This window comes from Talpa europaea (genome assembly GCF_964194135.1).
Source record: "Talpa europaea genome assembly, chromosome: 11".
Lineage (NCBI taxonomy): Eukaryota > Metazoa > Chordata > Mammalia > Eulipotyphla > Talpidae > Talpa > Talpa europaea.
This window is the reverse complement of record NC_140078.1, coordinates 19,984,480-19,998,250: the sequence shown is the minus strand read 5'-3', so window position 1 is coordinate 19,998,250 and position 13,771 is coordinate 19,984,480. Positions and strand designations below refer to the sequence as shown.

The 13,771-nt window shown below is 46.0% G+C and overlaps 1 protein-coding gene across 1 annotated transcript; it reads right to left on the bottom strand.

The window, feature by feature from the left end:
- Positions 1 to 6,462: 6,462 nt before the first annotated feature.
- On the bottom strand, positions 6,463 to 11,713 carry ASIP (agouti signaling protein; the record flags this gene model as incomplete). Its single annotated transcript, XM_084246816.1, has 3 exons — positions 6,463 to 6,639; positions 10,093 to 10,151; positions 11,551 to 11,713. 3 exons carry the CDS (start codon positions 11,711 to 11,713, stop codon positions 6,463 to 6,465), a joined length of 399 nt encoding a protein of 132 aa, XP_084102942.1.
- Between the last annotated feature and the right edge of the window lie 2,058 nt (positions 11,714 to 13,771).

Genomic DNA, 13,771 nt, shown 5'->3' with positions numbered 1-13,771 from the left:
CTTTTTTTTTTTTTTTTTAACCCAATCTAAGACTGTCATTTAATAGGTGAATTTAACTTGTTTATTGTAACCTGCTTGTTTTTATTTCCTCCACCTTATTTTTGGTGATCCAGTTCATATTTTCTTTTTCTCCATTTCCACTTTGGGTTGACTCTATTGAGCACCAACTATGTGCTAGATGTTTTATAGTTGAGGTTTTTTTTTTTTCCTTCTCATAACAAGATTGCATTAATTTTATAGAAAACAATGGAAACGTTTAGATATTTAAGTGGCTTTTCTAAAGTCACAGTTTAGAAAAGGCTTTATCATGACCAAATCACAGGAAATTGAGCTCCCTATTTGCCTAAATGGTGATTTACTGAATCCCTGTTCTGCTCTTGGAAATCAAAGAGAAATAAAAGCCCTCCTGGGAATGGTAACTGGAGGCTATTCTAAGGACCAACCATTGAATGAAAGACCTCATGGGGCTGCTGGGATATCTGAGACCTGACCCCAGCCAGCTAGGATCTCAAGCTAGAATCAGGCACACCAACTGTTATACCATCTTCTGGCATTTCACTTTCTCTGTCCAGCTTTAGAGTTCTGTACCAGGCAGCAGTAGGAGAAAAGCAGTGGGGAAGAGATGGTACTTGAAGGTTTCTAACAGGAGGGATTAAAGGCAAGGGCATTCCAGGCAGAACAGCTTAAGCAAGAATGACTAAGGCGGGGTGGGAGGCAGTAAGCCCTAACCTGCCAGCTTTCTGTGGGGAAAGAAGTTCTTTAAAATGGTTCTTCCCCACATTTAAAGGAACTCAAGATTCTTGTCACTTTCTTATGAAGTCTATGTTTTGCTTCTCTTCCCAGTAAACATACATGCAAATAAAATGTGAGAACAAAAAGGAAAAAGCAAATTAGGGAGACTGGCTTGAAGTAGCTGCTCAGACATTAGTCAGTGTAGGATAGCCTCAGATCACAAGGATCTCAGGCTGTCAGTAGCAGCCCTGGGTTCTTAGCCAAAGCCAGTATACAAGCTTACAGGCATCTGAGAGAGGTTGTGGGAGCACATCTTGGCCTTCCAGAGGGTAAAGGAGTCAGGGGGCTCCGTGATTTGGGCCTGAGTGAAATTACTGAGAATTATTTGGTGTGTAATAGTACTGACTGACCTTCAAGATCAACTGGTTCCCAGATCACTTAAGACTGGGAAACCAGAGCCTCCCCAGTGGCGCCCGCAGCCTCTGTAGCACCAGTTCGATCCCCGGCCACCGGCGAGGGTCCCACATGGCACGACAGACCTCTCCTGCCCTCCTGCTGCTCCCCTCAGCAGTGTATTTCGTCAGTCTGCCTGTTCTGTTGCCCGCTCTGGCTCTGGTGAATCCTCTCACCCTTCGAGGCTTCTGACTGTACCCAGTGCTTGTATAAATAAATAAATAAATCTTTAAAAAAAAAAAAAAAGACTGGGAAACCAAGACTACCTTGGAATCCAACATCAGTGAATGCATTGTCTCCTTCCTCTCGTCAAGTTTCCCTCTATTTCCCAGTTCCCCAGGGGCTGCACTCCCTGCCTTCGCTTCCTAGGGCCCATCTCTATTTTTCTTTCACAGCCTCTTACATGTATACACAATGCAGAGTTCCAGATATTGTTAGACATTGGGATAAATAATGAGAAAAAGAACAAAAACTAAACTTTCCCCCTACGTGTAGTAGCTCAAAGACACAAAATTGTACTTTTTGATTTGGGGAGGAATCAGCTGCTCCAATAGCTTGTAAATGCGATCTCACCAACTAGTCAGGTTAATTAACTTTCTAGTAGTCGTGCTTTTATTACTGCTCTGTAGTCTATACAACCATTGTTCCAGATTCTAAAGTGGAACTCTAGAAGGTGTGAAAACCTTCAGGAGCCAAAGGAAAGAAGGTATTTGCTGGGCTCCCCAAACAATAAGACATAATGGAATTCATTGTCATCATCATCACTATAAATATACTTGATGCATGGAAAATGAAGGGGAGGAACAAGTTTATTCCAGGGCCTCCCCTGGTGGTGCAGGTGGTTGAACACCATGCTGTGAAGCTGTCCACAGCCTCTGCAATGCTGGTTCGATCCCGGCCGGCCGGTGAGGGTCCCACATGGCACTGCAGACCTCTCCTGTCTTGCCCGCTGCTCCCCGCAGCAGTGTATTTTGTCAGTCTGCCTGTTCTGTTCCCCGCTCTGTCTCTGGTGAATCCTCCCACCCTCTCGCACATCTGGCCTGAACCCCGGTTCTTGTATAAATAAATAAATAAATCTTTAAAAAAAAAAGTTTATTCCAGACTAATCTGAAATTTACTACAGCTGATTAGGCTAATTCAGTTAAAATCAAATTCTTTTCTTGATTTATCCTATTCCTTTCACACATGGGAATTTGCTCTTCGCATTAAATTCCTTTATAAAGTTCCTATTGTTATGACTGGGGGTAATTTCCTGATGGTGGAGGTGCTAGATGTTTGGTTGTTCAAACAAATGGACATACTTAGAATAAGCACCCAGAGATTGCTAATTAGGTTGGTCTGTTGTCCAGAGTTCAGGAAGGGGGTTTAAGGCTCTTCTATGGCCCTGCTACTCCCGCAGGGCAGTGTTTTGAAGTATACTACTCCTGTAAAAGCATAACTTTCAATGTCTACTTTTAAGAACACTGAAGTTTTTTAAAAGTAAAAGCATGCATGTATTTAAAAGTACTATGCACCTAATTTTAACACATTAGAGACCACCTGGGCCAGATTTTGAAATAAACCTCTTGTTTCTGTTCAATGGAACACTATTCTGAGGTCACGGCTTTTAAAACCTCTTAGCAACTTTTCTGTGTGAATTAGACCTTTCTTAGTATCATGCAACCAAAATGATGGAAACACGCTGGTTATGGAGGTGGGTTAAGGAGGACAAGTATTAATCTCTAATCCCTGATTTCAAATTTCTGAGGACATTATAGTGTAAAACCAATTAAAACTGCTTTAATGTATTATTATGTGTTAGATATAACCTTATGTAATAAGATTTCAACTGAGGAAATGAACTTTTTTTTTAAGATTTATTTATACAAGAACCGGGGTACAGGCCAGATGCGCGGGAGGGTGAGAGGATTTACCAGAGACAGAGCGGGGAACATATAACAGGCAGACTGACGAAATACACTGCTGAGAGGAGCAGCAGGTAAGACAGGAGAGGTCTGCCGCGCCATGTGGGATTCTCCCAAGTCGGCCGGGATCAAACCCGCGCTGCAGCTTCACAGTGCGGGCAGCTTCCAGCTTCACAGTGCGGCGCGCGGTGTTCAACTGCCTGCACCCACCAGGGAGGTCCACCCTCTCTTTAAAATTTTAATATGTAGCAGAATTTCTGGGGCTAGAAGTATCCTAACCATAGTGGCCAGGCGATTTGGAGCCCTAGAACTATGTCTTTAGGACCCTGAAGTTTGAAGGGAATTCTGAAAAGATGGAGAGTCTAAGGATCTGAAAGGGAACTTGGGCAGATAAATACCTACCAGATAGTTGAATTTTTAACAAAAGCAAAAATAGACCTGTAGGGTAAATGAAAAAATATCAGGCTTTTCTGCCCTCCCACCGTTAGGATTAATGATGGATCATTGCGGTCCTGAATGCACGCCTGATGGCAGGCACCTGGAATAGGGTGTGGGCATATGTAGATGGGATTCCCCTGGGCTAAGACTGGGCTTATAAGGGGGGGGGGGTGTCACGGGGACGCCAGCAGAAGCAGAGAGAACAAAAGCAAAAGTGTGAAAGAGAAGCAGAGACCTCAAGAGAACACCGGAGAGCCCAGAAAGAGTGAAGATATATCGGGGATAGGAGGTGTACCAGCCTCCTGGCCCCCCGGCACCCCTCCCTGCCATGTACCTGGTAAATTCCAATAAAAGTCTGCAAAAGCCACCGAGGGCTCCTAGGACTCCTCCTTTACCCTGTCTGCTCTGTCATAGAGAACCTGCCCTGTGCTTCCTGCCACTACAGACCACTATGTTAATAATGGTTTTAGCCTCTACAAGGTCACTGGACCACAAGCTCTGTAATCAGGGTATCCATATTGGACCTGTTAACCATAGTATTCACAGTACCTGACACAATGCCTGGCACACAGTAGGTGCTCAGTACATCTTTGCTGAATGTATGGGTTGTTTTTTTCATGTAGTTGTCTCTACCTGGCAGCCAACTGGTTCTTTTTTTAATGAACTGGGGCTTTGATTTTGCATCCCTGCCTCACTCACCCCTGAGAGTCAAATGGTGCCTGGTTGGCCAGCAATGTCTGGCAAACACAGATACAGTGGTTGCAATATGTTTCCAATATTGCCATTACCAATGACATTTACTCAGTAGCAACTGTGGTACAAGGAACAAAAGGTTCTTGCCCTGTGGGCTTGCAACCTAAATGACGGAAACAAAACAAGTAGCTGGCAATCTGTGTTTCCTGTTGAGGAGTAAGAAGCAACAACTATCTGAAATAACAACAGAAGAGGATTATTTCACATTTTATAGATAAGTAAACGGAAACCAAGAGAAATGCAGACTTGCCTCGTTTGCAGAACTGTCTCCAGCCTGGCCTGGAGTGTCCATCTTTTTTCTCGTGCTCTGTCCAGGTTGTTCCCACTCTATCTGATGTTTGCCTCCTTGATTCTATGTTGACCATTCAGGCTACACCTGGGTCTCTGGTTGGTAAAAGGTCTGTGGAAAGGAGGCAGCTTTAAGAATTGGAAAGAGAGATTGCAAGTGGACAAGTGAACCAGGAGAAGTGATCCCAACTGTACTGGCCTGTGAGCGCCATTGTCCTCGCCTCCAAGGATAGATACATGGTAGTTGTTAGGGCTGAGGCAACTTCTTATAGCCTCTCTAGCATTTTCTTGTGCACAGGCTTTAAAAATATTACCTTCTTATAATAACGTTTTAGCTTCCTCTTTCTTGCTTAAAGTGATTCCTTGGGGGAGAAGCAGATCCCAGCTGCTAAGGGTAGTGGGGGGCACTGACAGGTGCCATCTCATCCTTTCTCCTGACTGGCATATTGCCCCACAGCCAAGCAGTGTAAATAGATAGTGTCATTTGAAGTTCTTGCACTGGAAATTTCCACGTGACTCCCCCATCCTGGTTGGTCCTTCCTCACAGACCCTGCTCTTACCTCTACTTCCTCTCCATAGCAATATACTAGGTGGCCCTCTCTCAACGGCCCTTCCAGAGAGTACCGCACCCAGTTTCTCACAGACTCAGAGAAGCTCTCAGGATGAAATTTTGGTCAACATGGGGCCTCCCCTGGTGGCACAGGCGGTTGAGCCCAGCACTGTGAAGCTGTCCGCAGCCTCTGCAGCCTCGGTTTGATCCCCGTCGGCCTGCGAGAATCCCACAAGGCGCGGCAGACCTCTCCTACCTTGCCCGGGCTCCCCTCAGCAGTGTATTTCAGTCAGTCCGCCTGTTCGTTCCCCGCTGTCTCTGGTGAATCTGCTCACCCTCCCACACATCTGGCCTGTACCCCGGTTCTTGTATGCATAAATAAATAAATCTTAAAAAAAAAAAATTTGGTCAACAGGCCCCTGATAATCCAGGGCCTACTCACCAAGCCCAGGTCCACTGCCTCCTTACTGGCTGACAGAGCTAGAGGATAATGAAGGATTTCAGAACCCCCTGCTTCCTATTTGCGAACCCAAATGTTAGGTTGTCCCAACAAAAAAAAACGCCAGGGGACGAAGAGTGTTTATTTAGTCTGGAGTTGGAGAAACTCCCCCAGGTCCCAGCACCTCTGGGAGAAAGGGAAGGGGTTGCACAGGTGGCACCAATTTTTTTGAGTTTTCTGAAGCCCTAGATTATAGGGACCTACTGCAACAGCCAGTCACAACCAGCCAGCCCAGTTTTTAAACTGGCACCCCACTCCCCCCAGGATTGACAGCCATGTGAGATAGTGTATGCAATTGTAATCTTGTTTTTCCAGGGGTGAAGGGAGTTCTCTAGGAGGGGAGGAGGGGTGAAGGTTGAATGGCGATTCCTTAGAAGCTTCTTTCTGCCTGACTCATCTGCAGTGCCTGGTTTTGGAAGCAGCGCTGGGTGTCCCAGGTGTAAAGGAATAGAGCATCATGAAAGTGATTACCAGGAGTGCAGAGATAACCGGGTTACCTGGCACAGAGGTAACTGGGTTTCCCCAGGACCAGGTGAGTAGCTTGTGTGCCAAGGGACTTCCGCGGTGAAGGGGACTGGGCCAAGTGAAAAGAACCTTTCCAGTTCTTTAAAGAAACAGCCACAACATACCTTCAAGCAGCCTTCATATATTTAGATCTTAGCCTAGCCCAAGCCTTCTCCGTGAAGCCCCGCCTCCCGGGAGCCCCGCCCACGCAGGCCCGAGGAAGCCACACCTACTAGAGGTCACCCACCCACTGGGGGCCTCCAGGGTCCCCTGGGAGCCCCGCCCCAGGAAGTCCCGCCTCCCGGGGCCCGCCCAGCCCCGCAGCCGGGAGGCGGGCGCGCTCAGCAGCGGGGGCTGAGCACCCGGCAGGAGCACGCGCTGCGGAAGAAGCGGCACTGGCAGTAGGCGCAGGGGTCGCAGCAGGCGGGCGCCGGCGGCTTGCAGCTGTCGCGGGTGGCCACGCAAGCGGCGGGCGACTGGGGCCGGGGTCGCGCCGCTTTCGTCATCGAAGCCTTTTTCTGCGGGGAAACGCCGGGGCTGCTTGAGCCATCCCAGGCCGCCATCCGTCCTCACCTCTGCCTGGGAACGAACTCCTGGATTATCGAGGCCCTGACGACACACCCCCACGCGCTACCCGCTGTTCTCGAGACACCCCCCAATGACCCCTCCTGCACTCCCAATCATGCCCCCCGCCATGCCCATCAAAACGTATCTGGCTCAGGGCCTGGCCCCCTCCTCTCCCTAGGGGAATCTCACTCAGCTCACGGTTGTTTTGTATTTTTAATTATTTTCAGGAAACCATTTCAAAGAAATAGTGGGATAGCTAGTAGAGGTAGGCACAGGGTAATAATTTTGATAAACACAGACTGAGTTCTATAGTATTTCCCATCATGTAAGAAAGTGTCAGTTTCAAACCCCAGTTTTAACTCTGCCATATCTGTGTCTTCCCCTTTCCAGTGTATCTGCAATCCCTGTCAGATCCTGGCCCACATCACATACTTCACTGCCACCGCCACCCTGGGACCTAATCTGTCTTTGCTCTGGTACCCTTTCAGTACATCCTTTAAGTGCACCTGGGACCTCTGAAAATGATGGCATCTCAACTGGGCTTAAAGTGCCTTCCATCACCAAAGCTCTTTGCCCTTAAAAATGAAACATAAACTTTAAACTTTATTTTTGCCCATTATTCCACTATGGTTTGGCCCTGCCCACCTCTGACTAATCAATGACACATTCTCCCACCTGCCTTCCATTGTTTGCCCAACACAGCAAATGAGTCCCTGCTGAAGGGTCTGTGAGTTGGCTTCTCCCTTTCCTGGGGACATTCCTTGCTGTGCTGTCCAACACAGGTAGCCATTAGCCATATATGGCTACTGAGTACCTGAAATGTGGTTAGCACAAGGGAAGACCTGAATATTCAAATCTTATTTAACTTTGGGTGTAGAACTGGCGTGTAGACCAGAGGTGTGGAGGTTGAGAGGATTCACCAGAGACAGGGTGGGGAAGAGACCACATGGATCTACTGAAATACACCACTGAGAGGAGCAGCAGGGTGAGACAGGAGAGATCTGCTGTGCCATGTGGGTCAGCTGGGTGGGGGGGGAGGAGGATCCAACTCCTGCTGCCATGGCTGGTGATAGTTTGATAGTGCTGAGACTTTAACCCCTGCAACACCAGGGAGGCCCTAGAAAAATTTAATTATATGTGTGGCTCACATCACATGGTATTTCCAGTGGGTATTGCTGCTGAGATTACTGAGTTTTTCAGTCTTTAAGTTGTTTTCCTTGATCACTTTTGCCTTCATTCTGTCTCATTTCCATGCTTAAATCCCATCAGAATTTATCCTTATTTGAACATATCCATTTATTGGTTTACTTACTATATATCTATTTTCCCTACAAGAATGTAATTCCAGAGAGCAGGGATATGTCACTCTTGTTCCCTACTATATTCCCAGGACCTAATGTGTAAAAAAGGTGTCAATTTTGTCTATCATATTGTAACAGGGTGGTCCCCAGGAAAGGGGGAGGTTCCCTGCCCCACCCAAGGGAGGGTGGAGCTGAGCAGGAAGAGGAGAAGCTGAAGAAGAGACTGAGGTAGGAAGCAGGATGGAGCCAGGAGACCTGGAGGAGGCACATGGAACCTAGAGACACGTGAAGAAACTGCGCTTGTCTTTTGGTCGTAGACTGGGTGACACAGATGTGGGTGAGACCCATGGGGAGGTGACAATGGCAGCTTTTATCTTGATGTTGATTTTGCTCTTTTCCTTCTGGGCTTGTCCGGTTGTTTGTGACCCTTTTCTGTGGGTCCCCACTGGAAGATGCTTTAGACTTGTGGCAGGCCTTGGGGCCTTGCTCTGGGCCAATCCCATTTGGATGGACTTTTACCCACGAGGGGATGGGTAACTTTGGGTACTTCATTTAGAAACTAGACTCTTTGCCTTACCTGTATTGTTTCCTAGTTTTATTAAAGTTCCTTCCCATTAAAGTCTCATATGTTTTGTGTTGATGCGGCGGATGGCAGAACCCATTCAGAATAGGCAGGTTTGCGGGGCTTTGGGCTGCCCCTCTCCCTGTCCTATAACAGATTTGGCGCCCAAAAGTTACCCATCCCCTCGTGGGTAAAAGTCCATCCAAATGGGATTGGCCCAGAGCAAGGCCCCAAGGCCTGCCACAAGTCTAAAGCATCTTCCAGTGGGGACCCACAGAAAAGGGTCACAAACAACCGGACAAGCCCGGAAGGAAAAGAGCAAAATCAACATCAAGATAAAAGCTGCCATTGTCACTTCCCCATGGGTCTCACCCACATCTGTGTCACCCAGTCTACGACCAAAAGACAAGCGCAGTTTCTTCACGTGTCTCTATGCTCCATGCGCCTCCTCCAGGTCTCCTGGCTCCATCCTGCTTCCTTCCTCAGTCTCTTCTTCAGCTTCTCCTCTTCCTGCTCAGCTCCACCCTCCCTTGGGTGGGGCAGGGAACCTCCCCCTTTCCTGGGGACCACCCTGTTACAATCTGATCTGCTTATTCATTTCACAGAAGGCCCTGAGAGGAGCAAGGGCTTTTTCAAGGTCATGCACTGTCAGGTTTTACCTCCCAATGCCTAGTCTAGGACTCCTTGTATTGGTTATAGTTGATCTGATAAACTGAGGGACACTAAATTGGAAGTAAATACATTTCAGCAAGGCCGTAGCTACTATTTCCTAAAGTGTCGGAAATTCCAGCATATGTGCAATCCAATGATGAGAAAGCATTCTTTTTCAATCTCTTTCAACTTGAAAGCTCAGTTTGGCATCCATATGCCATTAATGCCTCCCCAACATATTCTAATCTGCCTTTTAAAGCACAGTTTAGATAAACCTCAGATTTAGAACCTTTGGCAGGCAACATCAGCTAGAATTCACTTACTGTTTTTCATTTTATTCTTTTTTTTTTTTTTTGGTGGGACTCTCACCAGCGGCCAGGGAATGAACCAGCGCTGCAGAGGCTGCGAGCAGCCTCACAGCCCAGCGCTCAACCGCTGCGCCACCAGGGGAGGCCCCATTTTATTTATTCTTAAGGTTACATACTATTTACAGCATTGATCCTCATTTTTTTTATTCAGTTATATATATTTTGAAAGTTTTAATTTATTCACTAATAAGTGAAACTTAGAGATGGCAAAATATAACAATGGTTCAAAAATCACTGAGGTTTAGGAATCATTGTATTCATCCAAAAGAATGAGTGCTGGTGAGATTTCAGGCAGGGGGCTAGTTAGTAGAAGAAATTACTTTTCAGCAGGTAAGCTGTTTTGCTCAGTGAACCTCATCACCTTGGGGGTCTGGTTCAGGGATCTAGGCCAGGATGCCTTTAGATAACTTTCAATTTCTTTTGTTGACCTGGAAAATCTTTCATTTAGTTGTGAGCCAGAGCTTGGGGGTCTTCCCATTTTCTGTCTATTTTTACCCAAATAATGAGAACTCCCAGGCCTACCTTGGAAGATTTCTTTTCTGCTTCTTTTCTGCTGATCTTTTCAGACTTCTTGTTCAGAGCTTCAAAGAGAGACAAAAGGTCCAATGCCAGATGTTTCTGAGGGCCCTGAGCTGCAGTAAAGTGGGAGGAGCAGAAGGGCTCTGGGAAGGCCCAGGGTAGGGGAGAGTAGTGGGGGTTGGCTAGATGAATCACAGCTTGGGATTTAGACCAGCAGGTTCTTGTTAGCCTGACTGCTGACCTGAAATCAGAGACTAAAGGCAAAATTGCCCTCTGAGGAAAGGCAAAAGGAAAATCAAAGGAGACCCTGGGATCTGCCTGTGGCACTCATGAGGGGCCTGGTTCCTTGACCTAATTGACCCTGTGTCACTCAAATTCACCCCAGATGTCCCTTCTTTAGTTTCTAGTCTGGCAGGTCAAGAATACTGTGATACTTTGAACATGGACTCTGTGTCTCCTACATGGATGGATCTGTGTTTTCTGTATTCCGTTTTCCATTTCTTAAGAGCTCTGGAGCCAGGCACACCTGATTTGATTTGAATGTTGATCCTGCCATATAACAGCTATGTGGTCTTGGGTAACATAACTGCCGTAAGACTCAATTTTCTCATCTGTGAATAGGGGTACTGTAATACCTATATTGCAGTGTTGTTTTGAGGATAAATGAAGTATGTTTATAAAGTGGAAATCTGGCACATCAGAGGTGGTCAATATTGATGTATCCGATCTCCTTCCCTGCCCTTACTTCCCTGATATAGCTAGAATATTTTCCTAGGCAAAGCAGTAAATGATATTAGTTTTGAACTTGGGTTCTGGGGCCTAAACACCTGGGTTTCAGTTCTGGTTCTGCCAATTAAGAACTGTGTGGTATTATGTTAATTATTACCTTTCATAAGTCTCAATTTCTTCAGTTGTGAAATGTGAATAAAAATATTATTCATTTCATAATGCCTAGCACATGATAAGTATTATCTGGAATTACTATTATCAAAAAGGCTTTAAATGCCCTTGATATTTTTCTGTGTAATCATTCTCAACCCTGGCATGACAGGACTGGTTCATCAGCCCACACTTGTTTATATTCTGCAGCATTACCCAAAGTTTGATACCATTGAGAGGAGTTCTGTGAGTCAGGAAGTTTTAGGAAATGCTAAGTTAAACCAAGTTCACCAGGGTCTTCATTTCGGGCTTTCTCAGAGCTTCTAAAATGCTAGCCATGTATTAGATTGGGGGCATGCAGTGCTTTCCCAATCAAATGAGTCAAGAGACACTGTATTCCTCTAGTATTATTTTGCAGAATGAGTAAGAAGGAGCCCATAACTATGGCAATGAATCCTGGTATCAGCCTGGGGAGCAGATTTGACTTCCTGCAGCCTCTTTTTTTTTTTTTTTTTTTTTTTTCCTGCAGCCTCTTATCATAAGATAGAATCCAGAAGCTAGGCCCCAAGCCAGGCTACTTACCCACGATAGAGACAGAAGGGAAATCCAACAAGTTCATGGAGGACTTACTCCTGTCATCTCTGGGCTTCTCCTCAGGTGCCAGGTGGCTGCAGGCAGTGAGGAAGCACAGACAGACCAGCAGAGTGGCCAGGAGCAGACGGGTGATGTCCATCCTAGGAGGCATGAGTGGGACAGGGAAGGTAGTCAGGCTGGTGGGCCAGGGGTCTTAGCAAGAGATGTGCCCTCCTGTTTTCTTTGTGTTTCTATGGGTTAGTGCTCTGACCCCATTCCATTCCACAAGTGTCCCAGTGGAACCTGAAGACTAGCATGGCTTAGAACAACGAAAGGGAATTGATGAAGAAAAAAAAAAAAGAGAGAGATGGCCTCCCCGGTGGCGCAGCGGGTTGAGCGCAGCACTGTGAGGCTGTCCACAGCCTCTGCAGCGCAGGTTCAATTCCCAGCCGGCCAGGGAGATTCCCACATGGTGCAGCAGACCTCTCCTGTCTCGCCCGCTGCTCCCCTCAGCAGTGTATTTTGGTCCTTCTGCCTGTTCTGCTCCCTGCTCTGTCTCTGGTGAATTCTCTCACCCTCCCAGGGCTCTGGCCTGTAACCAAGTGCTTAAAAGTGTATAAATAAATAAATCTAAAGAGAGAGAGAGAGAGAGAGAGAGAGAGAGAGGGAGAGAAAGAGAGAAAGACATGTAAGGGAGGGCAATTGAAGCAAAGAGAAAAGGACTGCACTACAATTGGTCTCTCTCATCCAGTGGGTGAGTTGCTGTTTTGTTTTGTTTTAAAGTTAGTGGCCTCAGAAGGCCCTATATCTGGGAGAGTAGTTGAAAGGTCCTAGTAGTGCCTCACAGGGCTGAGGTTTTACTAAGGTCCAGGTACAAGGCTAATAAGTTAGGATTCAGTGAGAAAAAATCAGGGGGAATGGTTCCTTTGGACAACTGTGTATGTTGTAAATGCTTTATTTCCACACCCAGAGAATATAAATACAGGTATGGTTTGTGTCAGGAGGATGGACCTGTAGATTTACTACTAGGTAGATTTTGACAGATCTCAGAATGGACTTCTTTCATAATGCATGAGTTTGGTTTAATTGGGGCTCATAGCTTCAGGAGCATCTTCATCTTCTCTGAGTGTAGACTCCCCGCCATGCCCCACCTTCCTTTTCCCTGTGCATATTCTCTCTGGTGTCTGGGCAAAAGTAGAGGCTGCTTTTCTGAGGTCTTTCCGCCCTGCCATAAGGCACTGTGGGCAAGAACAGAAAAAAACGGTTTTCTTATGCTGGTGGTGTCCACTTCTGGGCATCCCTTACACTAGTCTGGTAATTTCTAACCTACTCCTCCTGGCCCTCAGCCTGGATGGAATAAAATTTTCTGTATGTCTGTTATATATGTTCTAGGAGGAGGGGACACAAAAAGACATTCCCCACTCATAAACTTCCTGAAGTCTACCTCTACCCATCTTGGTCCTAATGCCAATTCTTATTCCTTTAGATCAGTGGGCTTGCCCTCTGCAGATCTCTTAGCACTCTACTACTAACCTGATTCTTCTCTCTACCAGCTCAGTTTTTAATGTTAAACTTCCAGGTCAGTTTCACAGAAGAAGCTGCCACATGATGTGCTGAAGTGACATAATATTTTGAATTAAAGAAATAAATAATGAATGAATGATTCCCTAAACTTCCCGTTCTTCTAAAAGCAGCAATTTTCACTGATCCTAATCCTGTCTGTCCCTGAAAGCAGGAAATAAATCTCCATGCAAAGACATAGAGATTTATCACAGAGACCAGAGCAGGAAGCTATGTAAACAAATGCTGCTTAGCTCACTAAATAAGATGTCCAAAACAAAATTTTAAGAATTTCTTTATCCTGTCTGTTCTTCAAAAATGTATAACTTCTTTATCTAAAAACTATATAAATTGGCTGTTACAGTTATTCAGGAAGTCCTATTTTCATAATGGTACTTCCATGCACATGAAATTAAATGTGGTCTTTTTTTTTTCCTTCTGTTAATTTGTCTTCTGTCACTTTACATATTTTCCAGCTGTGAGGGCCTAGAAAGCTAGAGGAAGATTAGCTTCCCCAACACTTATCACGAACTGGCCAGCAATTTTCTACCAAAGCTTGGTAGTGAATCAAAAAAATGAATTCTGGGCTGGGAGTCAAGAGCTCTGAGTTCTTGTTTTGACTCAGCATTAGTTAGATGTGTGTTTTGCAAATATCCATTTTCTCTCTCTC